This window comes from Desarmillaria tabescens, assembly GCF_030435595.1.
Source record: "Desarmillaria tabescens strain CCBAS 213 chromosome Unknown EV420scaffold_13, whole genome shotgun sequence".
Classification (NCBI taxonomy): Eukaryota; Fungi; Basidiomycota; class Agaricomycetes; order Agaricales; family Physalacriaceae; genus Desarmillaria; species Desarmillaria tabescens.
The window spans coordinates 643,532-670,421 of NW_026848312.1; the positions used below are offsets into that span (position 1 = coordinate 643,532).

Sequence of the window (26,890 nt, forward strand, 5' to 3'; positions counted from 1 at the left end):
GCATCAAAAGCTCAAAAAAGGGGCAGGGCGGGACGTACTTGGTCTAACGCCGCAGCCAGATAGGATCTAATACGGTAGATTTAGATGACTGGATAATTTAAGCGGACAATCGCCAAAAATTCAGACGGGCTTGCAGTCGTAGTGAGGATAAATCGACGTCGATATATAAGCCCAAATTAAAGGTCCCCCTGATACACAAAGAAGAAAAAGAAATATACAAGCAGTCCGACAGTTAGAAATACAGCAAAGAGTCCGAACAATCTCCCCCCTCCTGTTAATTGATGTCAGAAAGGAGCCTGTCAGTGAGGAGCAAGGAACTGACTGGAAAAAATATTTTACGACGAGCATCGCGGAGCACGACGATCAGGACGTAAACCGTCGGCCGATGACTGGCCTGCGCCATGCTGTTTCCCACTCCCTAAGAGCCTGCACGAAGCCTGAATTCGGTTTCACACAGGCTCTTTCGCGTCTCACGAGGGCAAACGCGTTGTCGTACGACATTCCGCGATTCCGGATAAGATAGGCTATCACAATTGAAGCGCTCCGAGATATACCCTTCCGGACAAGCATCAGTGAAGGGTTCAAATGAAAAGAAGAACTGATTAGCTCGCTCTGATGGATTTAAGATAAACGAACGCACCTGCTGACAATGCACCAATACACTTTTTCCAGAACGCAGGCACTGATCTATGTGGCTACACACTGCCTCCAGGTGGCTCTTCAGATCCGCTGACGTGGTGTCTAGGATAGGGATACGGTAGCAATGAAAACCGTCTTTTTCTGAGAGAGGCAACCAAGGTGCGTCCAGGACCTGGACGAGATGCGTGATTTCTTTTTCTATTAAAGCATCTTTTTCGTATATGGCGGCTAGAGAGCCAAGGAACAGAGCACCGGATGATTTTGTCGGATTCGATGGTATCGGTGAGGGGGGGAGTATCTGGTGCATCGGCGTGCACATCGCCTGCTGGACAGCGAGCGGCACCGAATCAAAGCGAATCATGGTCGATGGGAGGGGTTGAGTAGAGGGAGGCACCGGCGCTGTGAAATACGACAGGCCTATTTATCGATGCCGGGTAATGAAGGTCTAGGACATTAACCCAGTCAGCTTTTATATCCCTTGCCTGCAGCAGAATGGGCGCACCGGGATCGACATCGAATATAACCCGTTCCAAGGAGATTCTAAGCCTCCAAATCACCGTAATACAAGGAATGAATATATTACACGCTGTGAAAGAACCGTTGGGTGCGGCACATGAATGTAAAAGGAGAATCGACTGACGTACTGGGCTGGATCTCATCATGCATCACTTTTTCCCTCCTTTTCCGACCCCGCAATATGGTTCCTTGAATTCAGGGTCCGAGGGCCTAGACCCGGACCCTGATCCATCAGCTTCGAATTCCACTACAATTTTGCTCTCTGCCTCGAAAATTCGTCATTGGCTTGTTCAATGCCGGATCATCTTCCTTTAATTCTCTGGTCAATTGAAGTGCATTCCATGCATGGGTATCCCTCAGGATGCTTTTTTATCAAGTCCACTGTTCGGCTCAATAAAAGTTTGATATGTCTTCCAAGTGTTTGAGAGTACAATGAGTGGCTATCTGTCTATTTGAGGTACCGGTACCGCTCCGACCGTTCCTGCGATATGCACCGTACAGGAAACTATTCGATCTTCCTCTCCGATTGTACAGTTGCGGATGAATTCGGCGGAACCGAGTCGGAGCGTTCACGATCGTTAAGTAAAGGAGGTCGTTAACCGCAACGATCCCGCAATTCGACCCCAAAGCTAAACCTGTGCCAGCTTGTCTCCATCATGTCACTACTGTATGTTCTCATCTTACTCTGATGACCTCAAAGTTAACGTTTTCTCATGTCAAAAAGGAAGAATTGACAGGAGTCTATTCATGCAGCAACCCTTGTTCTGCATCCGATGTATGTCTTGTTACTAGTTGGAGGCCTAGGTTTTCTGTCGGAGTTCTGATTGGTGGAGCCATTGTACGCGTACCCGTTTTGATTGGTGCGACAGCACGTTATTCTTGTCATACTATTGGTGGCTTTTGAGTTGACCTGAATTGAGATTGCCGTGGCCCCCTTGATCATCACCATAAAATTGCGTTAGTTCCGAGTGATGTCCTGCATAAGAATGATATTCGCAGCTCATGTGGATTTCGTGGTACCTGTTATGATGAACCGAGTGCTGTCTGGACTTGTCGAGCCCGTGGGTGGAAACGGTAAATGCAACCTAGTCCATTTCGACGCCGACGGTTCCGTCAACAAATGCGTGTCCAAAGCGAAGAAAAAAAGGAATGAAGGCGCTAAGCGCCCTACTGCAGACCCTTGTTCTTGATTCGGCATTTATCTTCGGTGCCGGATTCGGAATAGGCGAAATGTCGTGTCCTCCACGCCGACAGGGCGGAAAATAGGCGAAATCTCATGGAATCCAAGTCAGTGGTCGTCTTGTTTTCTAGAACGGTTTCTGTAATGTCCAAGGCAGCGGAAAGTTTTTTTCTCGTCCTTGGGTCTGGGTAAATCGAAGCCCCCCTCAGTTTTCCGTGTTTCAGGCGTGGTACCGTGGAGCGGAAAACATGTCATATCACTGCTGCACGTATTATGAGTCGTGGGTGCGCGTCGCGTGAAGACGGAGAGATCTAATTAGTCATTTGGCAATTGAAATTCGTTTTAAAAAAGTTACTCGTATGAATCACGTGCTTTGCACATGATCTACCGGTGACTTCGGGGCCCGGGCCAGTATTTTCCGGTTAAGCTTCAACCTCTGACCACCTTCGAACGCGTCGCCAACAATCCTGCAATGACGGAGCCTTGTCCTGGCATCCCGTCCTCGAATTCAGAGATTCTCGACGCGTCTTTTTGCTCTTTTGCCAGCCGGCGCCATTCGCCGCAGGCAAACATCGCGTGCTAGGCGCCCGGTACGATGGGTACCTCTATCTATAGATTTGGTGATGGATCATCAGTTGCAGATTCTTTGACTAATTCATGTCGCCGTCCTCTCTGAACAAGTAATATGCATTTCTTGCCTGGATCCGTGCAACCTGTGCGGTGCATGCACCGCCGAAGAGGATGGGAATCGCAGTCGCTTGTAGTTCCCGGTGGAAGTTTACTAAGCGCCAGGAATCTGGGTACAAGAACCTTATCGTGTGGTTGCAATTGGGATTCTCCGAATTTTCAACTGGGTCAGTTGCCTTATTGCTCTCCCAAAGACCCTTATATTCATTGTGAATAAGTCCCCTGACGTCCTAAATGTGGTTCTGGTAGTGCGATATTCTCGGCTGGATTTTATTCCGGGACGATTTACACCTTGTTCCATGAATGGTTAGCCAAAGCCACGCGGAAATGATAGGTAGGGCTTGCCGTTATTCACGGCCATGTCTGGTGCTGACAAGCTTATCTTTGCCCACCCAAAGTCCCCCACTACTGAAAATTTTTGCGCAGTGAAGAATGGATGATTCGACTGTTGATGCGTATGTATTGGTCTCGGTCGAGGCGGTCTTTCCGATGGGCGCATGCCCACGGAGTTGAATGAACCAAGGCTCTTAGCATGAGACCGTTTGTTCTAGCCACCCCACCGTGACCCCTGAAATACTCTAACGGTTTCTTTATCCAAACACCGTCTATGCACGACTGAACAGGCGCCTTTTCTCAACGAACGTAATCAAAGTCGAGAACTGAACGAGTCCGGTCTAAGGTGAGCCTCCTCGTTTGCCCTATAAGATGCCGAGACTTGAGGTTTGCAGAACTCTAGCTATTACTTGGTTGCTTTGTTCTAGCTTGGTCCAATGTCACAACGTGTGCGCTGACAGCAGCATGTCCCCAGCAGATTCTCCAAAGTACCAGAGAACGTTGACCTTAACCTTAGGCGGTGATAATGGACTGTTACTGATGAGGCCAATCAGAAGATAATCTTATCAACCGACTGCCGGACCGGGATGCCGGGCCGTATCTCACTGACACGTGATATTCAACAAATTCTATGAAAACTTAAAAGCAAGTATATTATCGAACTTCTAAGTAACAGTCTGGTACTTGGACTCACATAGACTGTTTTTTTAGAGCCCCCTCCCTCTTTCCCTCTCGATGGACAACTGATCAGCAAATGCTGTCTATGGCCGCGATAAGATAAGATCGACCATGTGCCCTTGGGATGACGTCACCTTTGTCATGTCATCCCTTTGGTACCCGAAACACAATCATTCCATGGGCCTGGCCTCATTCCATTAACCGGGTCCCCGTTTCTCCTCAGAGGAAAACATGGATGCCCTCGATCTCAATGGACCGTTACAAGAAACAGCGATGAACTTCTCAAATACGCCCCGAGAAGAGGAATCCCAGGAAAAGAATCTCGAGTACATCAGGGAAAACCTCAGGTTGGACGAAGAGGATGCGAAGAAGGCGTCGGTGTTGTCGACGTGAGTACCGATGAGCTGTCCACTGTGGGGGTTGCTGACGTGGCAAATGTAGACGATGGTGGGCTGCCGCGATTGGTATTCCTATGATTGCTGGGACCTTTGGACCTGTGGCCAACCTGATGAGCATATGTGCCCTGGTTCAGCCTTGGCGTGTCATGATCCCACCAGGTGGGACAGAGGCTAATGGCGAACGTATTCCCGATCCTTCTTGGTGTGCTTTTTATGCTTGCACAGGTCTGAAGTCTCATATGGACACAGGTTACTCGTACTCAACTCTGTCTCACTTGCATGCTCTCTCTCCGCGAACCTGTTCCTATCGTTCAATTTTGCTCGGAAGGTGCGGTATGCAATCGCGCAGCCGCTAACGATCATTCTATGGCATGTAGCGGCTCACTCCACCTGAAAAAATAACAGGAGTTGACGTGTCCTTCGATAGGTACCTCTCGGCAGTGTTGCTCCTAGTCCCACTCGGTCTCACAAAGATTCTCATTATCAAACCCACCTATGACCACGCATTTGCGCAATCGTACTACTATGCTCTCATCGCTACCGTTTTGTACTTCATCATATCTACCCTACTCCTTGTCAACGTCCTCGGAGCATACAAATTTCGCGCCTATCCTCCTTCATTCTCCGCCTTAACAATGCCGCAGCGTACCCTTATGCTACAAACCGTTGCCTTTTCCTTCTATCTTGCCCTGGGTGCGGGTATTTTCGCTGCTATCGAGGACTGGGAGTTTGTCAACGGGCTCTACTGGGCAGATTACACCCTGCTGACCATCGGGATAGGCAGTGACTTTCCGCTAACGAGCCAGTTGGCTCGCGGGCTCATGATGCCGTATGCGGTAGGTGGGATTATGATGATCGGTTTGATCGTGGGTAGTGTTCGAAACCTGGTGTTGGAGAGAGGGCGAGCAAGGATAGAGCGCAGAGCTCTCAAGACCCAGAGACGGAAGTGGAACAAGCACTCAAACAGCCAGCAAGAGAAGGAAGAGTTCGAGGCGATGAGAAAAATTGAGCGACGGGCGGATATGACGCGGAAGTATCTCTCCCTAGCGGCTTCGTCGGTTGCTTTCTTTTTCCTGTGGTTTATGGGAGCGTTAGTGTTTTGGTTTACAGAAGTCAGACTGTTCATTCCTGTTTTGTCGGTCTTGGCTGACGTCGTGGTTCTTCTAGTCCCCACAGCAATGGACCTACTTCGATTCGATGTACTTCTCCTATACCTCCCTTTTGACAGTCGGCTATGGAGACCTCTTCCCGGAATCAAACTCTGGGAAACCCTTTTTCGTCATATGGACTTTAATCGCTGTTCCTACCATGACGATCCTCATTTCGAACCTTGGTGACACCGTTGTGGGATGGCTCGAGATGGGAACGATATGGCTGGGTCACTATACTATCCTCCCCGATCGCAAGACCATGAAGGAGCTGAATGAGAGCAGTGACTCCGTGGACTCCAAGGAGCTGAAATTCGACGTACAAATGCTTGGAGATATCATTGCACAAGAGGAAGAGAAACGTGGTATGCACCGTGGAACTACGCTTGCGAAGTCCATAAAAAGAGTTGTCAGGGACGCAGGAAGGAAGTCACCGAAGAAGTATCGCTGGGAAGAGTGGCAATACTTCTTGGCTCTACTCGGGATGCCACAATCGGAGGAAGAGAGCTTCTGGCTCGCTGACGATGGGCCGCTGTTCAGTGATATGTCCGAGGCGAGTTGGTTGTTGTGGAAGCTGTGCGAGAAGCTGGAGGAGGTGATGGATCAGGAGTTCAAGGATCTAGAGAATGGAGATGTGACGCCGGATGAGTTGGACTGATATGGATGGACTTTCTCCCAGACTTATTTGCGCGAGATCTTCTATCGTGGAACACTGACAAGGACAACTACTTACCAACTGTAGATTGTGGACTCGAGGAGATGGCCGCGCAATCAAAGCCGGCGGCCGAGTCTGGATGGAGATCTACGAGCGACAGGGATACCAGGTCGTCTTCAGGGTAAATATTTTTCTTTTCCTTTGGCGTGTAGCTACGCCTAAATATCTAGCAGCGAACGTTGGATCTATCGTCACAAAACATGTTGATCACCTCTGAGCACCTATCTGTCCAGAGGGAGGTATCGTACGGAATAATTTGTTAATATTTTGCTTCTTCTATATCTCTAGGGCTTGAATGTGGGGGACTTCATCTAATATTTCTCTTCGTCGATTAATATCAGGTCGCAGCACATAGCAATATGTATTCGTATTTTACATTAATCATACTTACTTGCACAGCATGGCTATTTGGTACGCAGTTGTTCAGATAGATTCTTTCTTAGCCTCTCATCGATGTCTTGCACAGATCAGCTCGAACGCTGAAGTCTGTATGAGGATGTTCGTTCCAATGTCGCAAGCGAGCAGACAAAACCCGCGGCCCTTCAAAGTTTAAGTTCGAGAACCGTAGTCGGCCGAACTAGAAATACGATTTTGTTCATATAAGGTAAGTCGAGTTTGTCAGTGATACGCGCAACTGGTGTCCCTACAATATGCCGACAGACAATTGACAAAGAAACAAAAGGACGATCTGGGTGAACAACCATCGACTTGAACAAAAAAACTTCTCCATTCTTGCAGCGTACTGCGATCCAAAAACATCCGCCGCCACAAAGGAACGAATGGTTGTTTTGAATGGAAACTGGTAGGCGGCAGGTGGTAAGTTGGGTGGCAGCAAACGAGGAGGCTGTTGCTGCTACCAGCCACCGTTTTACTGTCCCTCTTTCCCCAAGTTTCCCCTCGTTCTTAGACTAAGCACCTGACAGACTTCGCGCTCGAGTGGCGATGCCATGATATACCACATGAATTGGATTATCCTACTTTGCTGCAGACAAATTCCATGCAGGGAGTGGCTCAGGAGATTGGAGTGCCACCACAATCGTGCCGTTTTTCAAATATGTAGATTGCTATTGTTCTTACTTCTATATAACAGCGAGGACCCGGATGGTCAGCCCTTCTCCGTTTCACTTTCTCCCCGTGGCTCACAACCTGGATATGTTAAAATTTCATGTATGTTCTTCATTTCGTGTCATATTGTGTTGAAATTGACGTCGAATTGATTTTTAGGAGGCAGTCAGTCTCCTCGAAGTCTTAAGATCCAAGACTCTAAGTATCGGCCATGGCCAAAGGCATTCTTCCTATGACCTGTACAAATTTGCTCTAACGCCTCCTATCAAGTTGCCCGGAGTAGCATTCGACAATCTTCATATCATTAATCCGCACGAACAAACTTTCTCTGACCCATATTTTGAGCGTTTGCTCTATTTGGTGAGTGGTCGTATCAAGACAGCTGTTTGGTTCACTGCGGTCTCTTTGATTTCTCATAAGGGAAGAATATGGAGTCCCGGGCTGAGGTTCTACAACGTCACAGTTCTGTCACTCTTCCAGGTGGATTGTACTGAAGCTCAGTATTACGGTATAATCGACTCATTTCCCAACTTGCAAGGCCTAGCGGTAAGCGAGATGTCAATACCGAACTATCTCGAACGAGTTGGAGAAATAGCGAATCTATCTGGTCAGAATACCCCCGAGGAGATCAAGGAGAGCCAAACTGGTCCGGCGTTACAGTTCTTAGCCGTGGATCTCAACATATCTGTGACGGTATCTTATTGTCTCTGTTCGCTGGTAGATTCTCTCTTGCTCGAACTCGTGCTTTGAAAAAAATCTGCGCTTGGACTCCAATTGATGAACCATTCTTCTGCGGTGCGTCGGTCGTTGCAGCGATATCTATCCTGCTCGAATTAGCAAGTCGTCAAGGAGCTGTACTTTGCGTTGGAAATCTATTACCAGGTATTCGTCTTCACGTCTGTTAGTCAAATCCGGGTGCTGATCTTCCCATTACTTGAAGTTGGGGGTATTCCACTCCCCCCTCTCCGTATTCCTGTTGATATGCCGTTACTGATCCTTGTATGCGCTATTGGATTGACAGACAATTACAAGACAGCAATCTCTCTCGAGTGGTTCACGGCAACGTTCAATAATATCAACCATCCAACTGAAATCCGAAGTGTCCAGATCAACATCTGGATTGGAGCAACAACACGACTTTGGGATAGACTCCCGGAACATGGTGATGAAAGTATTACGAAATGGAACGCTTTGGACGACGCGCTTTGCCGACCGGAAGTGCGTATTGGGGACCTGATTATCCATGTAGAGTCGGCCCGTCCTTTACGGACAGATCTCACGGACTCCATCTCTCCATGGCTGCATGAAATTTGCTTGCCTAATGCACGAGAGAAGTATCCGTCTGACGGAACACGCTTCCTTGCAACCCCGAGGAGGAGTATTGTCGCCGAAACTCCCCCCGAAGAGCCTCAGGAAGCCAGGAGTGACCTGGACGAGATGATGGAAGAAGATGAGAATAGTTTTCAGGGATCATCAAACTAGGAACCGCAAGTCATGATGACGACTACACGTATTTTGGTAAGTCTCACATACTAGACGTTCTTCCGAGGCTCGCCGAACCTTACTCGTTGTACCAGCGCCTTTGGGGCTAAAACGGTTTCTTTTGGCGACAGAGAGGTTCATGACATAATGTGAAAGAGGCAATGAAATGATTTTTCGCAAGAACATAACTAGTTTTGACGGGACAGACATTCTCTTTCAATATTGAGGCAGCCAGACAGTATTTCGGTCTGTCATAGCTCTGCGACGCAAAAGCTTGAGTACGAAACAGCTTTGAATGACAACATATTTTTGACTGCAAAAAGAATTTTATATCAGGTACGTTGGGGTAATTGGATGCTTCAATTTAAGAAAAAACGTGAAAGGGTAGACGAGCCGCATACAAAGCAACAAGATTGATATATCGTCACACGGTATCCTTTTGTTAAATGCGAATCTAGGATTCAGGTAAACGAGGAATGAATGAATAAAACAAGTAGGGTTACCAGTCGCAATGCAGAAAGCAATGATAAATTGAACTATGCTGCTTTTCACTGTCTCAGGCGTTCTTCAGTTGAGGCATACGTATGAGAGTGTGGCAGCCCACCGCTTGTGATATTGCACCTATTAGGATCATTCCGACACCAAGCGCATCGTTTCAACGATGAGAGAGATAGACGGCCGTTACGGTGACGTGCGGACCGGTCTTATAAAATGATTACAGATGGGGAATAAACTTCGTCCAGCTAACCTCCTCAAGGACGCCAGGCTGGAGGAATCTGAGGGAAAAGAAAGCCTCCACCAACAACGTCATCCTCGCGAGGAGATATAGGAGTATTAAGAGAGGCGTAGTCGCTTGGATACCGCGTACAATCTTCCTATTAGGTAGTATCCTGATGAACGCAAGTTGCATCGCCAAGGCAACAGGAACCGCAGTCACAACGAGCGACGATATCCGCCAAAGGATGCGCTCGGTATCAGAAGCGAAGACGGAGGACCAGGCGATGCAGTGTGTGCCACCGAAGAGTGCTCCGACAGCTGCACCAAAGTATCCGATGTACCATGTCCTCTCATAATCCAGTGTACCAGCCCAAAGGGTTGGTACACTACCGTAGGCACTACTCCACCCACGCCCAAACAATATCCTTCCCATGGTCCGGCGATACCACTGGAGTATGGATTGGAAGGCCGCCGTGGTAAAGCGCCCGTATGTGGCGTAAGAAAACCATTGGTGTGCGTCGGTATAGGTGTAATCAAAGAATGGAAAACGGTGGACGTCTGAGACTAGTGTTATGGAGAGGGTGAAGCAAGCTAGGCAACAAGGAGCTGCGTGGCGACTCGTTGTCATGTGGTGCTCTGTTGAGTGATAAATGCCTGCGTGGGCCAATGTCTGTCACATCGGAGGAGAAAGTTGAGCTGTGACTCGCGAAAGTCATGGTATCCACGCTTTCGTAGAAATCTCTCTGCTCCAAAATTGAGCAGGCTTTGATTGGGCAACATACATCGAGTGGTTTGTGCCACCATAAGACGTAGTTGAAGATGTTCAAGACCGCGAAAGCCAGAGTCGCGGTCTCTAGTTGGGTGACGGGAAGGGATTCTTGGAACCGGGAAAGATACTGGACGACGAACCAGGTTGTCTGAACAACGGCGACGAGCTTCGATAGAGCATCGCCTTTGCTGCGATCCTGTAGCTCTTCCTCGGTGATGTTGGATATCGACGACATGTCTAAATCGGGGCGAACCGAAAATGATTTCTGGAAAAGTGCTAGACCGTCGAGCTGCAAAAGATCTGCAATTTTTATGGGGGTTCCACCAGCACCAATGAATCCGCCCATGCTTATGAAAAATCCATGTGTCTTTGTCAAGCCGAAGTCTGAAAGCAAAGTCAGCCATTACCTGGATGATTATAATCTCACACGTACGTTTAGAGATTATCGACGCTACCATCCATTGACGAAAAGCCCAGATGATTATAACTTCGGGGGCGATGATAGCTATGACCATGAGCTTCAATCGGTGAAGTCCGATGAAAACCCAGCCGCGAGATTTGAGATCGGGACCCGGAACGTTTGGATGTACAGCGATCCAGGTGCAAGCGAAAACTGTTGCGATGCAGCTGAAGATTACATCCCAGGTGCTTCGGTGTTCCGTTAGTTCGTCCAGGATAATTTCGCTTTGAGCGTTACTGGCCTGCACACAAGCCCGCGACAGCACGAGGATGAGGCCGAAGACCTTGGGGCCAGATTTCCTGTATTTGAAGTTAGAAGAACTTCAGAAAACACAATATTTGAAAGTTTACATCTCTAAATTCTCACTCAAAGATCAGCCAGCAACAAGTGGGGAGAGAGCCTTCCGGAGACGAGAAATTCAACGATGAGTATCACATCACGTCTGCTAACACGTCGGAACACAAATTGGGCATGTGGTCCCTGGTTTTCGAATGATCCCATCCATCATCAATTCTGCCTGTAAGTTAAACATGGTTAAGTCTTTGGTGAGAAGTGGGAGAAAAGGTGAGGGGAAAACAACAGACGTAAATAACTCACGAAACTTGTAGATACGAGGCTAACATGAGCCAGGAACTTCATCTTGGAATGAAACGGACAATTTACTCGCTGTGAGAGTCAAAATGTGAGAATTCCTGCTACGTTAGTAGTAGGTCTTATAGAGGGATGGTGGTAGCCGAGTTTTGAGTTTAACCCGAAGTCCGATGTCATAAAAATTTCTATTTGTGGAAGAATTTCACGGCCCAGCGCTTCAAAATTTCCGTTTAAGTCAGAATTTCGGGGTGGCACAGTCACCGCTTGTCCCTGTTTATATGTGACCTCCTGTTACTATCACGCTTTCAGCGGGTTTGTTTGGCCGATCTTGCCATGGATTCTGACTCTGAGAGAAAATGCGAGCTGGTGGCGGCATTCTGCCGCCACCGAGCGAGTCTTTTTCTCTCAGCAACCGAAGCCACCACCACTGTGAGTGAATGATTTCAAGGGGTAGTCCTGTCTCATTCATACAGTATACTACTATTACTAACTATTATTGATTATGACTTCTTTCTGCAAACCAAGATTTGAATAACCCTTGGGCCTTGATTCAATCGCTCCGGCAGGAACTATACACAGCTGAAGCTTCGGATAGACTCGGCTTCGCCCAGTAGGAGCTGGCCCACGTCGAGAACCAAATTTGGCCTGAGGCTGGCCCGACGTCTTCAACGCATCCTATGTTCGGTGACAGATACCCCCAGCACAAACCAGCCGCAGCTGAGCACGCCATCCACATGTTAAATTTGGGAGTTTGCCATTGTTTTGCCCATGTTGAACTTTGAACTTCAACCACCACCATCGTTTCGGTGACAGCTTGAAGTTCCCTCCCTTTTTGTATCTCCCTATGCATGGCGCCTGTGCCATTTCATCACGCGTGGAGGCCGATGAACCTTCCTGGACATTGTATAGGTGGGTTTGTCGCCTGTCCGGTAGAAGGGAGCACTGTGTTCACACATCGCGCTAGATTCTTGTCTGCCTCCGTCTTGTATAGTCCCCCCTCCTTTCGAAATTTCAGCAGCAAACCGGCGTGATATGTGCCTGCTGCGTCTTCAAACACTCTAGGTCATCTTGACGGCGACGTTCGACACCCTCGGTGAGTCAAAATATGTTCTGCTGGTGTCTACCATTCTGATTCCCTGTCTTTCAGTCTTTGCCGCACAACTACATATGGCACCATGACCAACGGTTGACTGTAGGCTCAGCCATAGCTTACTTATTATACGTAGTCTATGGCATGTACAGTAGTGCATTAGAGAACCGCTAATAAAATCATAATATTGTCCATTGCTATATGAAGTCGCGATGCGAGCCGGTGTGAGCCGGGGGAGCGGAACGGGAAAGGAGGTTGCTTCAGATTTCAAAATAGCGTATAGACTGGGGCCAAGACAGTTTATCCTGGGGTTGGCCCAGTCGTCATATAGCCCGCGGCTGCTAGGCTTATTTCCACCCGGAATGCAGCCGGCGGGTCGCTTTGTTCTATCCACGCCCTGGCTAGCCTGTGGTTCGACAAGTGCACCACCTGTGTAGAGAGTAAACCTCGCAAGATCAATCAATTATAAAGCTTGTCAGGGCCCACATCAGGGGCAGAGCCTGCTACGTTTATCTACTGCTAATCTTCTTGAAAATACAAATGCAAAAGTATCAACAACTGATCTCAAGGAAAACATCTAGCAGAAACTAAGCAGTGCACTGATGCAATGATTGAGAGGGCTGCCTATGAAGCTTTTAATCAATTCTGCATCAACAACTCATCTCAGCAGCAGCTGGATAGTGCTGATCGAAAACGGCTCGCTCGGTGGCGGCTGCCGCCGCCACCAGCTCGCATTTTCTTCCAGAATCTCTGGTGGGAAATCCGAGCTGAATGGAAGTTCGGCTGAGCAATTCCGTGGAGAGTGTGATAGTAACCCAGGGTCACATGTAAACAGTGACAGACAAAGCAGCAGCCACACCGAATTTCTGACTTTCAAGGAAATTTATTTCTGCATTCCCGCGTTAAATTTCTTTATTTAGGAATTATCGTGACATCCAGGACGGCCCCGGCTTAAAATTTCGGCTACCATGATTCCTTGTTAAGACCTACTACTAACGTAGCAGGAATACATAAACTTGGTTCTTTATAAACCATCATAATTATATAAAGAATAAGGCTTCAAGCTTCAAGAGGAGTCAACGTAGCAGGCTTTGCCCCTGATGTGGGCCTTGCAGGCGTTATCACAGTGAGATATGGACCTGGTTGCTGTCAAAAATCTGATCGGCCCGATATCCGAACTTCCCAACCGGCTCCCGGCTCTCCGGACCGAACATCAACCGATTCAATGACGGCGGCTGCCATGATCTGCCCTCGTGTATTTTTGTGGAACAATTTTATGCTCCTACACGGAAGTAAATCCTAGGTACGCCAAACCACTCTTGAGCAGTATGCATTATCTCTTATTTATCCTGTAGGACTTAACGTCAATGAGAAGAGGATTGTTTGCTCTAACTTGAACATCTCCTGCTAGTAAGACAACAGGTTGGATGAGAAGCTCGGATTACAGACGAAAGGGAAAAATGACAGCTACTAATCACCAAAAATTGGAGAGAAGGGGGAGGGGGCTGTTTCAGTGATTAAAGGTACGTAGACAGTAATGCTCAAATCTGTACTGTCATTAATATTGTTGCATTATTAATTTCCTTCGCCATGACTCTTCAAGTATCGACGATCCCTCTTGAAACCGCCGCTTATGCATTTCGTTTCGGTCCTCTCATCCTCCGTTGGGATCGGAAAGTGCTTATATTAGCACAGGTTACCCAAGCTCGAATTCGACGGGATCTGGATTTATCGGTGGCGACCGCAGCTATCGGTCGACATCCGCATTCTAACATACCAAGGTCTACACATAAAGATGGAATTGTGTAGGTCCCTTTGTTCGTCCGTGATAATAATCTTTGACTTTCAGTGTTCCGTAGACTACCGAAATCGAGCGCAGCAACCTCCTTTGGAGCTGATACTAGCGTCGTTTAGAGGGATCGGAAGGAACAATGTCGGGAACAAATGTCTTATCAATTTTGGCGCAGCAGAGGCCAGGACTCGGAATATCGATGAAGCCAGACCCACGAATTACCTAGGCGGCGTGCAGATGCGCCGTTGTGGGCTAATACGTTAGTAAGGTTTGTATCTCGAGGATCCGTTCAGTGTTTTCAAGCCAGCGTTGGCTACGATTCGCTGGTAATGTCAGGCCTCAACGTCAATAGCTCAGGGATTCACAGAATCCTTTTAGGCGACAATCGATGGGTGGTTCATAGTTGTTATCAGTGATAATGTATGTGCCATCTCTTTTCGGTGTTTCGAACTAAATTTCAGCGATGTGTTACATTAGACCTCCCGGGCTGTACTCTCTGTTCAAAACCTCCTTGTCGAGCCGGCCCCAGCTACATCTGTGTCCGACACCGCTTCTTTACCTTTACTATGACGCCGAATTTGATCTTTTTCTTTGGTGCAGTCTTCTTTTTTGTACCAGCAGCACCGAAGGCCTCTTCCAGTGTGGGCGAGCTGCATGTTGGGCGAGGCGGAGAGGGCCGTTCATAAATCTAGTTATCACCTTCCCGAGGAGGATTCGGCTCGAGAGTAGACATCCGCAGGTTGGATGTGGGTGCTTGACTGGGGGTTATCACGATCATGACGAGGACGGCGCAGTGGCAGAGGTTTTGGTGGAGAATGTGTGCCTTTCTTTGATTTTTCTCGTGTTTTATAAATGCTGGTTGTTGATCATTATCTTTCAAGGTTCACAAGTACAACACGACCCTTTGCCGTGGTCCAGTGGCACACAATGTTTCCTTTTGTCTTGTCAGTTCGGATACACTCTTGTAAATTCAAATGGGCTTCAAGGTCGATCAACGACCGGCTTCGTCCTTCTTACAAAGACCGAGCAATGAATTTTACTACTGCATCGAGGTACTGCAAGAGGGTTAATATTGGAGCGCTCAGTGTAGCAACTACCCGAATCCGACTAGCGATGCTCGCACTTTTGGTTGGTCATGTCGAAATTTGAAGGAACTTTGATGGTCGTATGGATACTAACACGCCGCCTACTTCCTCTGCCCCCTCGCCTTGCTGAAATGTGGACGCACCATCTGTCTTGACTAATCAATTTCTTCCTGGATGACCGAGGGACCACCCCTTTCGTCCTGTATGCTCGACGCGCCTTAAAAGGTCCCGGACCGGAGTGACACCGAAGTGACATCATGGGACAACAATAGAACATTCAAATGTCAGTCTCACATATTCGGTTCTCTCTCTCTCTTCTTCTTTAATGTCGGCCACGAAACTCGATGGACGTGCCATGCTGGCAGCGACGATAGCCAATGGACCAAAGCCCCGCGTTTTTGAGGATAAGCTTGAGGAAAGAGCTTGGCGAAAGTTCAGATTGGCGCAGGCTCTGAGGATCTTTGGTAGGAACTCCTTTGAAACTGCAGAAATAGAGGAGTAACGGCGAGCTTACCAGGCAACCGAGGCTATGATGAAGGAATTGCAGGACATATCACAGTTAGGGTATGTACATTCGGATTAATCGCCTTTTCCTCTTGCTCACCGCCCGTTTCAGGATCCAATTGAGACGGAATGCTTCTGGGTCAACCCATGGGTACTGGCGCTTATCGAACTCTACCGCCATTGGATATCTGACGGCTCCTAGGGTCTCCATTTCAAGCTCATCCAGCCTGAGGATCTCCTTCTAGTCGACTCCCAGGGAAAGATATTGCAAGCAGGGAAATACCCCTTGTTGAACACTGCGGCATTTCTCATACATTCAAAGATCCATGCGGCGAGGCCTGATGTTATATGCGCGGCACATTCACATTCCGTATATGGGAAGGCTTTCGCAGCGCTGGGAAAGCCTTTGGATATGATTTCGCAGGATAGTTGCGCGTTTTACAATGTAAGTTGACCATATTTCGCGAAAGGCGTTGACGCTGAAGTGGTCGTAGGATCATGCGGTGTACACGGACTATAGAGGCATTGCGCTTGATGTTGAAGAGGGCGAAGCGATTGCCAAGGCGTTGGGATCATACAAGGTCGGTGACCCTGCATTTAATCTCCACTGGAAAACGCTCATTAATGACGTGGTAGACGGCTATTCTCCAGGTATATCAAGTGTTTTGATGTCTTCACCGGCAAGAACTGATGTATCTGTAGAATCACGGGCTGCTCGTCGCTTGTGATACGATCGAGGCCGCAGTATACTTTTACATATCCCTTGAGAAATCGTGTCAGGTTCAGCTCCTTGCCGATGCTGCAGGAAATACGGTCAAGATTCCCCCTCACCAGGCTGAAGAGACAGGCTCGAAAGTTGGGAATAAGATTGCAGGGTGGTTCAGCGGCAAAATGGAGTTCGATTTGCTGGAGAGCGAGGAGAAGAATATCTTCAAGTATTTGAAGGAGTAACGTTGGTTGCGGTTAGAATGTTCTTTGCAATGACTGGGTTCAAAATAATAGAGACAATTCATACATGTTAGAGCGTCAACAAAGCTACAAGTAAAGTGGATGCAAGAGGAAGAGACAGTACGTAATTATTCAGTGATGCGTGTTTGAGGGGAGTGCTCATTTCCTTCACTAACCGACGAACTTCCTTCCGTACTTCTTTTTACTCTTGGGGAGACACACTTGGCCGAGCCACATCGACATCATGCTCATACTGAAACCCGCTCGAGATGCTGTAGACTCGACCGTCTGCAGGTGAATCTCGTACGCTTTGAAGTGAGGCCGAGTGAGAGCGTGGTCAAGAGCTGCCCAACCAGGAGCACTGCGGGTCGGAAACTTATTCCACACTTCACGGGGAATGTTTTCGATATCGACTTCAACTTCAATAGTCACCTTGGTGAGATGGCGTGGACGTCTGAGCTGGCTGAGAGTGGAGGCCCACCAGTCGATCGTCATGTTCGTCTCGAAGTTGCCGGCGATGAAGAGGCAGAAATGAACATGATGGATAGTGTCGCCGAGGTCGAGTGGCTCTAGACGAGTGACTACGCAGGAAAGGAAGTTTTAATCAGCGCGCGAAAGAAGATCGTGACACATGGACTTGCCAATATTGAAATGGTCGATGTCAATCTCCCAGAGGTTGGGACACAGCCTGATAAAACAGGACAGTCGGCGAACCAAGTTCGCGTCGTTGCATATGACATCCGAGTTGTGTCGGAGGGTCAGCTTGGTCAGGTTGCGCAACGCAACTGGCGAACGACGACTGGCGAAAAGATCGAGGAAGACCCATCCAGTAGTGTTGTCGACGTATATGGAGATTTGCTGGATCTCCGGCCCTCGCTGCCCGTCACGAATCACGCTAGCGCTGACAGATGTGGCCTCCACAGGGTCTGCATGCGCGCTGCTACCCGACTCGTACTCTCGAATCTTGATCTCTTCAGTATCCAAGTTCGCGAGGTTGGGGTAAGACCTGACGACGGAAATGAACTGATCCTCGCTGCACTCGATGCTTTGTAAATTCAGGACGCAGACGTTGGGGAACGAGCAGAGCGCGTTGATCAAGACGGGGGGGTTCCTTGCCTCGAGCCAGTTTTGGTCCCAGATGTGCATGCCGAAGACGGGGAAGCGGGGGTCCTTGAGTTGCGCGAAGAGAAAGGGGATGTACTCGTCGCGTCCGATCTGCTCTGAGTTGCTGTTGATGTACAAGCCGGGGCCGTAGATGTCTGGCTCGGGCTGACCGGCACCTTCTGGAGCCCCGAGTGCCTTGTATAGGCTGGGAGCGGTGAGCATGTGAGCATACAGGACCTGAGAGCTGTATTTCTGGTGCTTCCCGTATTGGAGGTAGTCTTCCAAGGACGGTGTTCTGACAGTAGGAGCCCTTCGTCGAGGCGGCATTGTTAATCTATAGCGAACAAATGAGGATGTGATAAAATCGGAACCGAACGGAGGCTAACCTAGGTCCAAATCGAGACACGATGGAACGAGTTGAGGAGAGGAAAGAGACGCGTATTTATATTCCTTGAAGCTGCTGAGCCACTCGAGGAGCCACTGAAGTTTAGCATGCCGAGTTAGGATTCTTCAAACGAATGCCTATATCCATAATCATCACGGTATTGTTTTTAGTCAGAGGTTCAGGGACATACACGTACCGACGCGTCGAGACGTCGTTATGGCCAAGTTTGGGTACAATGTCGTTTATTATACGTCCTGTTTCTCCCAAAAACTACCGCATACACGGACGCTATTGTAAAACGGCCAAGTATATGTTGGCATGACGTCAGGAGAGTGGTAAAATTCACCACGATCAGAGCGGCGAGTCTGGCCCCTCGAGAGGTGACTAGTACTAATGCTTCGGGTTGCGTCGTTTTTGTATCGGCCTCGAGATATCTCCAGTCCACCGGCGCGCCGAAGTAGGTTACGGCTTGCCAGCAACAGATACCTGCAAGCAGACGATCTTCCACATTGGGAAATTCCGCGACCTTCAGTCAGCCAAAAGCCGGGACAGTTACCGTTCAGCAGAAGTTACTGACAAATTTTCTACGGATTTGGAGTAAAGGTCAACCCACAGCCCAGGAAAGAAAATGTTATAGCTTACATCAACTTGCACGGGCTCGTCCAGAATTACAGGAATGGGACGTTTTTTGGCCTTATTTTTAGTGCGCGCGAGTGAGAAATAAGGCGAATGTGCGTTGCTTGGATACGCGGATAGCTAAAACAATGCCTAGGACGATCCATTCTAGTTAAAGCAATTGTTTAACGGTGTTCTGGAGGCCACGTTGCATTTATTAGTGTACAGTTTTTGGAGGGAAAAATATATACTAAGCAGCAGAAAATTCAGTGTTGAAACCCAATTATGGAGAGGAAGAAAATCACTGTTGTACGCACATTCTGAGTGTTTGATGGTCAAGAACAACTTCAAGCGTGGGTTGCAGCCCCGGGTAAGTCCGGCTTAGCCACGTGGCGCGCTTGATCTCAACATCGATCCCTCATCGATCGGTTTTACTTCGGACTCTACCCTACTATCCACGGAGGCAATTCACGTTCAACAACCTTTTCGTTTATCAACATCAGATGGGGGGCGGAGGGCTCGTGTATAAATCCTGGGAGCCCGACATGGGACGAAGTGAATTTGGTATAAATGCAGGGCTTCCCTGCCTTCCGTTCTAAAACATCTTTTGGCGGTGAAAAATTATTTTGTGCGTGCGTCTTCTTCGGAATCCGTCTTTTTTTAATTGTTCGGGCTTAGCAGACGTTCAGGATCCAGCCATGTCCCTGAGCACCGAGCATACGAAGGGGCGCTGCAACCCGGACCGAAGAGCCAGGTATCTCAAATCGCGGTATACTTTTGGAGAAACAATGAGTATTGACGATAGTTTGCACAGACGAAGAAAAGAGGATCTGCTCGTGTAGAACATTGTGATCTTATTTGGGTATAAAGATCTCTATTGTCCGTAGCAGGTGAGTAAGTGCCTCACACCAAGAAAAGTAAAATTTCAGCCGAATTTCTAATTGTCCAAAACTAAATAAGAAACTGGTGGGATACCATATATAGGTATGCGCCCTCTCCCGCCCCAAGGCGGGATGGAGCGGGATTCCTATATATGGGTTTTTCCTGGTTTTGGAATTAGTTTCTGACCAACAAAAACTCGGCTGAAATTTTACTTTTTTTGGTGTGCCTCGAGCCTCAGTTTAGCAATCCGCTGATTGGCAGGATGTAGACGTTGGCGAGTCCAAACAACAGCCGCTGGCTTATTGTGAATAATATTGTGGCGACTGTTGGGGTGGAGTAATCGCCACTCTAGGATATATACAGCCCTATCCGTATGCGTACCCTCTGTCGCGACCCAGTCGAACCCAAAGTACGAACCCCTCCGTCCGTCTGAATCTGGCGCTGATCTACCCTCGTTTATAGAGCTATGGCCTCGGCTATATTTTTCAAGGCGTACCTGACGCTGGGCCAAGGTCAATCGCACTCTTGCCGGGAGTTGTACGCGCACGTTCAACACACCCCTACGAAGCTCCGTGCTTTGGCTCGCTTGAATCAGGGAGCCTTTGCACTTCGAAATGGCGAGAAGCAAGAGAGCCCGTTAATTATCGACGATCCCGATTCTTCTATCCTTGGACGGGACCAGTTCTTCCGTCTCCTCGTTGAACTTCTCAAGGATCCTCAGATTCCGATCTCCAGCTTGGAGCTGTCCGGCCTGAGCTGGTTCAATGTCCCTGACGTAGGATCGTGGCACGCTGCGCTCACATCGTTCCCTAACGTTTCCTCGTTGTGTCTGCAAGACGTAAAATGCGACGAAGTTCACTTTCTGGCTCTTATTCGATCGTTCCCAACCTTGAAGGCCCTGCAACTTGACGAGAATCAAATACGGGCGTACGAGGTGACAAGAAGTTTGGGCGTGGAGAACTTGGAGTCGCGATTTGCGAGCATCGAGGATATTCGTAATGGCCAGCGGGGGCCGGAACTGGAGGCTCTTCATATTGGCATTACCACCATTTCCGACCAAATCATGATCGACCTTTTCGTTACGCGGAACTCTCCCGTCGCCCTGCATCATTTGAGGGAGCTTGTTATCCGGGACTATGCCAAGTTTGTTTGCGACATAAGCTTCGCTCGCCGTTTAAACATGCTCCTCAAATTGACGACCGACCTGTTTGATCTCGACCTGGACAATTTCAATATCAGTATGTGTATATATCACTTTTGTGTGATTGTGCGTTGACTATTTTACTGTGCTAGCACGGTCTCTTCCCCCTCTGGACATTCCCAACCTTCATTGGTTCCGCTTCACCATCCACTTGAACCACGCATATCAGATGGACCAGGCGATCTTTTGGTGGATAAATACGCTTCTCCATCTACCAAGGGAAAATCAGCTCAGGATGATCACGGTCACGGTGGAGGTCGATACGGGGGGGATACCCAGCCGTACCCCGTTCCCTCGTGACCTCTCTGCTTGGACGGCGTTGGATCGAGCGATGTGCCGTGACGAGATCCAATTGGAGGAACTCTTTGTCAAGGTTTGCGCGCCTGAGGACGATGGGCGTATCTTTCGCTGGATATGCACGCGATGCCTTCCTGTTAGCCGCCAACGATATGTGTCGCGATTCACTGGGGACAACCCGTGCTTTACCTTGTTGAATGACCGCCATCAGGTGGTGGATCTGAATGACTTTTTGTGACGTTGTAGAGGGATGCAGAGGGATTTGAAAAGTGGATGGAAAATAAGTAGAGTGAGGGAATTGTGAGGAAAAGTTAACTAGTAGGGTTAGGGTTAAAAATGCTTTGTATGTTCGTGTTGTTTTGAAATTGCTATCGTGATGTACCTTCTTGCTCTGTACTATCACCATGGACGACGAAACGGCAGAAATCGAGCTGGTGCGTCCGTCACGACTGCTATATGCAAACCGAACCTCAAGTCTTGTAGCTGGAGCAAAATCTCAATAAAACGAGACAAATATCGCAAAGAATGACAAGTAAATTCCATACATTTTCTCGGCGGCAAACACTTAACCGAGTAGCAATTCTCAACAGTTTTGATACCCGACTGGCCAAGCTAGAGAAGTCGATATTGCCGCTGTACACATCTACGCAGATTCTCAATCGACGTGCAAGCAGTACGTCGCCTTTCTTCGAGGAGGAACGGAGGACTGATGCCCAGCAGACATCGAGAAGGCGTTACTCAAGATCGACGAGCTGGCGAGCAATCAGGAGGGCGTTGCGGTCGAGGAGGCGCTGATTCTCCGTGGGTAAGTGTACCGCTTCTTTCTCAATATGCCTTGCTTACCACCGCCAGACCACAGCCGAACCAGCTCGACGCATATAGAGATGCATTGGAGCGTCTCAATGCAGCGATTGCCTTCAAAGGATCTGAGGGCGACTCACTGGAGACGGTGCGTCGTAGCATCTATCCCGTTGGTATTCATTCTAATATCATCTCCAGGCTCGGTTGGTCGAAACTGGAGCAAAGAAACTGACGCAACTGTACACTAAACTGGTCGCGGAAGGCTCGTCGGGTTCCATGCCTCCACCAGGCTCTGATTTTCCCATTAATCCTTTCCCGGCGTCACTGCTGGAGACTCTCGTTCCCTTGGTTGCCTTCCTACGCACGTTACCGTTGCCCTCGACGCACCCGTCACATCCTGCTTCACCCGCTATACTGTCGACACTCAAAGAAGCACAGAAGGGATATGCAGACATGCGTGGAGCATGGTGTCGCAAATGTCTAGAAGGCCAGGGCAGGCGAGTGCTAGATCGTGCCGATACCATCGATCCCATTGCAGCTGGGCTGGAGTTTGGTAAATGGGCTGAATCGATACTTGACGTTGCCGAGGTCCGTGCTGAATTCTTTGATCTCCTCATAAATTTAACACTGTATACAGGAGGAATTCAACCTTCTTGAGAATCTCTCGCCACTTTCGAACCCGCAGCTCGCATACGGCGCTCTCATGAACCCCATTCTCGTACTCTTTAGTAGCACGCTCAACTCTCTTATCGGTTCCATCAAGCGTTCCCTGCACAAGTACAATTTCCTCGCCCTTTCTTCATACGAGTATATGCTCTCTTTGCAGTCTCGATGGGACAAGACTATGGCTCGGAGGGGTACTGACGCTCGGAAAGAGACAAACGAGTTTAGGGATGGCTTACAGAGCTTACGGAATGTTTGTCTTCGGAGCTTTCCCGAGTTCCTGGCCGATGTGAAGATGGCGTCAATGGGTAAGGGTGGCGAGTTGGGCACCACGCTTGCAGATTTCGTCGTTTCGGTATGCATCTCCATGTCCATTCTTCTCCGTACTGATCATCGTTGTCTGGCAGACAGTGAAGTATCTGGACCGCCTGCCCGAGGTGCAGAGCGCTGCGGGCGCCGCTCTGATGACCTTGGGTGATGGGAACTGGAAAATGGGTGAGGGTGTACAAGTGGGAAAAGCCTCAAAACTTGGTGAAGGTGACGAGCATATCATCCTGGAGCACTATGTCTGTAAGTACAGTCGTCTTCTTCGACGCTAAGCCGTATTCAAGCGCATACTGTATTGCAGATGACGTGGTTAATACGACGATTAACAGCCTCAACGTATTATCGCGCACACAGAAGCGTGCTGTGCTTTCTTCCATCTTTCTCCTCAATAACATCGCTTTCCTTCGAAGAAACATCCTCTTGGATCCTAAGCATGATGCGCTGATCGATATGCTTTCCAAGCCAACGCAAGATGTCATAAATTCAAACTTCCGTGTGGCCAAAGCGGCATATTTCGACAGCAATTTTTCTCCACTTATGCAAGCATTAAGCGACGATACCAAAGAGAAGGGGAAAGCAGCTACGAAGGAGAGATTTACGAGGTTCTTCGATTTGTTTGATGAGGTTATCGAGCGTCATCGGGGCGTGGTGTCTGTTTTGGAGGATGATGAAGAAGGGAGAGCTGAAATCGGAGAAGAGGTGGTCAAATTGATTGTACCGTCGTTAGAAAGGTTTGTAGCCAAGCATAGAGAGAAGGAATTCAGTAAAAGTAGGTTCAGTTTCGTTCGTTCGGGTAACACTACTGATCCTCTATTGCGTAGATCCCCAGAAATGTATGATTCGTTGTTCGGTTTTCATGACAATTGTTTGCTGATAGTTCTTTACAGATATCCGACTTTCAGTAGAAGATGTAGAAGCACAGTTGCGATCTATATATCGATGATATCTGAATAGCGATCTTTTCTTGGGCGTCCCGCATGTTTTGATGGAGGTTGGTTGCCAGGCAGCCCTTTGGAACGACTGGAACGACTAAAAAGACTGGCATGTCCGCTTTCATGGGTGCGCGTGTGACAGCTTAGGCCTCGGATCCATGTTCAAGGATCTGCACGGTCTTGCGATATGATAACCGTCCGGGTGGCTGTTATAGGCCATATCTCCTTTCTTAGAATTGCTTTATTCGCACCGGTGTTGTGCAGGCTCAACAATGCTTGACCTTTATAGTTCGAGAACTAAGACTCAACTGCCAGTGTGACACATTCGAATCACTGACAGGATGCTCAGGTTCAGCCATGCTTAGGAACCGATGGCCTTTCGGAACAAGTTCAAGTTCAGAACCTCTTGTTTCATTAGGTTCCTATCAACAAGACATGTCGCCGGTCAAAAATCGAAGTCTTTTTGTTTATATCGTTCCATATTGCCAGTTGAGTCTACATCTGTTCGCACTCGTGATTGTAACCAAACACCCTTGTTTAGAAGAACTCACATGGGTGGAAGCTCGTGGCTACGGAGTTACACTCGAAAACTCAGTCACACTGAGGTGCAAAGGAATGAGCTCGTTATTCGTGAGACGACACGGTACGGGTGGTAAACCAGAGAGGTGATGTGGCAAGTCCATGGTATATAGGCCACACCGGGAATATCCAGGGTAACCGGTATCCGGGGCGATTGTACAAAATTAACCCTCATGCCATGACAAAAGATCTTACCAAAATCTTCCCATCAAGATTGTTCTTCTGTTTTTGGCCAGCGTATTCAGCTCGGTCCTTCAGTCCCCTTTTAGTACATCATAACAGCGCACTTGAGGACAACATAACGATGATCATGTTCGGAGTCGGAGTCGGTCGGTCGGACTGAGTATCGTTTGGTGCGGAGACGTTATCGTCCAATAACGACACCGAATCAGATGGAATATGAAACAACTGCGTATATAAGAGAAGGCGCCATCGTCTCGTTCTGTGACCTGTTTTCACGACCGCTCTGCGAGCTTGGTTATATGTGATTCGTCACTCATTTTTCCCTACTTGAAATCTGCAGAAGAGTAAGCCATGATGTCCACAAGGCAGACCAATGCTTATCTCCTCATAGTATCTATGGATGTTTATGTCGTCCGGGATGTTATTGCCATCTTCAATTGCCTACAACTTTTGGGCTTGATCCTTCTACTGGCAGTTCTGGTACCTGCCCTGTTTTCCGCTCATATCCACAGGATGAGGACTTGGCATGCGATGGTCATTTCCGGTATTGTATATAACTTCGGTTACATGCTTCTGATGATTCTCGGCCGGCAACTTGGACCAGCACCGTCCTTTGCACTTTGTCTTTTCCAATCCTGTTTGATCTATTGCGCTCCGGTTTTGTATGTATCATCCCGCAAAGGATTTTATATTGCTGAGCACTTTTTTCCAGACTCGTCTCTTTCTCTTTGGCATTTGTGATTGAGGTAGGCTTGTCGTTCGATAAATAATCCGCGGAACATACACTGACTGTGATGTTAGGTCTTCCTTGTTTTGACTGATGCAATTTATGGTATTCCACTGGCGTCATCAACTCGTGTGCATAAGTTGGTCAGCCGCACCCGTTCGATTTAGCTCTTCTGCTTATCTAGTGTGCTCTAGCTGCTGGCAGTTCCCTCGCTTATCTATATGATAGTTTTCTCCACGACACTCTTGGTAACAGGCTGAGCTTCTTCCTACGCTCGGGAAATGCGCTGATGGCAAGTGTTATAGATTGGTCTTCAAGAACGCGAGACCGTCAAACGTGATGAATGGAGTCTATATTGTCATTCAGCAGCCTCATCTCCGTGAGTCTGCCACTGATTCCTCGCTCTAAGAGTAACAAGATTTTTGTAGGACTCTTATTACTGCTACCTTTGTCCTAATCGAGGCATCAACTATGATTATTTTGCAAGGTAGGCCCGACGATCTATTCTCGTGTTATCTTCGAAGCTTACAAGCTTTCCCCAAGTATCCATGGTAATCATCTTATGGAAAAATAAGAGAAGATTGAAATCAAACGGCGCCAATGACAACCTCTCTCTAATCTTCCCTCTAAGTCTCTTCTTCAGATCCTTGATGTTTGCCGTGTACATTCTTCTTGGTATTGGGTTCGTGTCCGCGGTTTTTTTTTTGACAAAAATTAGGTTGACAAGCAATTATCCCTAGAATCAGTGCTTCCATCATCCCTAGTCCAACCGGCAGTTCTCCCGTTTGGAAGATGACTTTGACTACACGTAAGTACTCCGCTGTCTCGCTTGATTCATCCGGGTTACTAACATGGTGCATCAGCCCCCATCGCAATGGCACTCTCGTTTGGTACACAAAAAGTAAGAACCTGGCCTCAGTCCGTCGGATTCCTCGATCTCATCATCTAAACGGACAGGATACCATAGCGTTCTATTGGCGCTACAAGAGAGATGATTATAGGGAGGGAATAGGCTCGAACAAATTGGTCTGACATTCTTATCAGAGACATGTAGGAATCTTTGCCGTAGTGGTGCTGTGAATTTCTATGGACTCATAATTACATCATTCCTTTAGCTATGTTTACCTGTTCCTTTGGACTACTACGTATGCGCCTTTTTTTGGCCTTTTCCACAACTTGATCTAGGATTTCTACCACCATGTCGTGTCTTCGACTCTATATTCTTTGACAATATACGCCCGAATCGTACTCAATCTTGGGTTGAAGACCCTTCCCGTGGCAGATCCTTTACAGCTGCAGGTTGGAACCATGATTTCAGGAGTCTGGTTTACCGCTTATGTATCTGCGTTCTCTCGTAACATAGCGTAGGTACCAATTTTGCGGCGGGCAGTTGTTTT

At 48.2% G+C, this 26,890-nt stretch overlaps 10 protein-coding genes across 10 annotated transcripts; 7 read left to right on the plus strand and 3 right to left on the minus strand.

Moving 5' to 3' along the window:
- Positions 1-62: 62 nt before the first annotated feature.
- EV420DRAFT_1535391 (protein-tyrosine phosphatase-like protein) lies at positions 63-1,280 on the minus strand. The gene is made up of 4 exons (XM_060472835.1): positions 1,142-1,280; positions 641-1,084; positions 323-555; positions 63-271 (listed from the first exon to the last, which is right to left on the minus strand). Exons 2-3 carry the CDS (start codon positions 998-1,000, stop codon positions 364-366), a joined length of 552 nt encoding a protein of 183 aa, XP_060332292.1. The 5' UTR covers positions 1,001-1,084; positions 1,142-1,280; the 3' UTR covers positions 63-271; positions 323-363.
- A 2,984-nt stretch (positions 1,281-4,264) lies between these two features.
- Positions 4,265-6,459, plus strand: EV420DRAFT_1673234 (uncharacterized protein; the record flags this gene model as incomplete). Its single annotated transcript, XM_060479107.1, has 5 exons — positions 4,265-4,422; positions 4,475-4,633; positions 4,681-4,759; positions 4,809-5,543; positions 5,599-6,459. 5 exons carry the CDS (start codon positions 4,265-4,267, stop codon positions 6,235-6,237), a joined length of 1,770 nt encoding a protein of 589 aa, XP_060332293.1. The 3' UTR covers positions 6,238-6,459.
- Positions 6,460-7,281: 822 nt separating this feature from the next.
- On the plus strand, positions 7,282-8,144 carry EV420DRAFT_254207 (uncharacterized protein). The gene is made up of 3 exons (XM_060481417.1): positions 7,282-7,332; positions 7,385-7,461; positions 7,519-8,144. Exons 2-3 carry the CDS (start codon positions 7,396-7,398, stop codon positions 8,107-8,109), a joined length of 657 nt encoding a protein of 218 aa, XP_060332294.1. The 5' UTR covers positions 7,282-7,332; positions 7,385-7,395; the 3' UTR covers positions 8,110-8,144.
- Positions 8,145-8,196: 52 nt separating this feature from the next.
- Positions 8,197-9,137, plus strand: EV420DRAFT_254200 (uncharacterized protein). The gene is made up of 3 exons (XM_060481416.1): positions 8,197-8,241; positions 8,300-8,877; positions 8,937-9,137. Exon 2 carries the CDS (start codon positions 8,341-8,343, stop codon positions 8,839-8,841), a length of 501 nt encoding a protein of 166 aa, XP_060332295.1. The 5' UTR covers positions 8,197-8,241; positions 8,300-8,340; the 3' UTR covers positions 8,842-8,877; positions 8,937-9,137.
- A 419-nt stretch (positions 9,138-9,556) lies between these two features.
- EV420DRAFT_1641498 (uncharacterized protein) lies at positions 9,557-11,410 on the minus strand (the record flags this gene model as incomplete). The annotated part of the gene is made up of 5 exons (XM_060477244.1): positions 9,557-10,228; positions 10,284-10,301; positions 10,341-10,711; positions 10,761-11,086; positions 11,385-11,410. 5 exons carry the CDS (start codon positions 11,408-11,410, stop codon positions 9,557-9,559), a joined length of 1,413 nt encoding a protein of 470 aa, XP_060332296.1.
- A 4,130-nt stretch (positions 11,411-15,540) lies between these two features.
- EV420DRAFT_254245 (class II aldolase/adducin domain-containing protein) lies at positions 15,541-16,887 on the plus strand. The gene is made up of 7 exons (XM_060481418.1): positions 15,541-15,809; positions 15,863-15,909; positions 15,962-16,000; positions 16,052-16,294; positions 16,344-16,430; positions 16,486-16,500; positions 16,552-16,887. The coding sequence occupies exons 1-7, from the start codon at positions 15,671-15,673 to the stop codon at positions 16,798-16,800; spliced, it is 819 nt and encodes a 272-aa protein (XP_060332297.1). The 5' UTR covers positions 15,541-15,670; the 3' UTR covers positions 16,801-16,887.
- Positions 16,888-16,968: 81 nt separating this feature from the next.
- Positions 16,969-18,228, minus strand: EV420DRAFT_1641500 (uncharacterized protein; the record flags this gene model as incomplete). Its single annotated transcript, XM_060477245.1, has 2 exons — positions 16,969-17,378; positions 17,427-18,228. The coding sequence occupies 2 exons, from the start codon at positions 18,226-18,228 to the stop codon at positions 16,969-16,971; spliced, it is 1,212 nt and encodes a 403-aa protein (XP_060332298.1).
- Positions 18,229-19,775: 1,547 nt separating this feature from the next.
- On the plus strand, positions 19,776-21,662 carry EV420DRAFT_254443 (uncharacterized protein). The gene is made up of 4 exons (XM_060481420.1): positions 19,776-19,791; positions 20,052-20,192; positions 20,246-21,021; positions 21,077-21,662. The coding sequence occupies exons 3-4, from the start codon at positions 20,250-20,252 to the stop codon at positions 21,517-21,519; spliced, it is 1,215 nt and encodes a 404-aa protein (XP_060332299.1). The 5' UTR covers positions 19,776-19,791; positions 20,052-20,192; positions 20,246-20,249; the 3' UTR covers positions 21,520-21,662.
- Positions 21,663-21,685: 23 nt separating this feature from the next.
- Positions 21,686-24,015, plus strand: EV420DRAFT_1268130 (Cullin repeat-like-containing domain protein; the record flags this gene model as incomplete). Its single annotated transcript, XM_060467427.1, has 10 exons — positions 21,686-21,715; positions 21,765-21,813; positions 21,859-21,954; positions 22,002-22,086; positions 22,134-22,230; positions 22,281-22,670; positions 22,720-23,100; positions 23,153-23,315; positions 23,374-23,859; positions 23,960-24,015. The coding sequence occupies 10 exons, from the start codon at positions 21,686-21,688 to the stop codon at positions 24,013-24,015; spliced, it is 1,833 nt and encodes a 610-aa protein (XP_060332300.1).
- Positions 24,016-24,862: 847 nt separating this feature from the next.
- EV420DRAFT_254353 (uncharacterized protein) lies at positions 24,863-26,727 on the plus strand. Its single transcript, XM_060481419.1, has 11 exons — positions 24,863-25,110; positions 25,158-25,428; positions 25,479-25,512; positions 25,568-25,636; positions 25,688-25,741; positions 25,799-25,872; positions 25,922-25,980; positions 26,037-26,175; positions 26,234-26,301; positions 26,357-26,394; positions 26,451-26,727. The coding sequence occupies exons 2-11, from the start codon at positions 25,163-25,165 to the stop codon at positions 26,523-26,525; spliced, it is 876 nt and encodes a 291-aa protein (XP_060332301.1). The 5' UTR covers positions 24,863-25,110; positions 25,158-25,162; the 3' UTR covers positions 26,526-26,727.
- Positions 26,728-26,890: the final 163 nt, after the last annotated feature.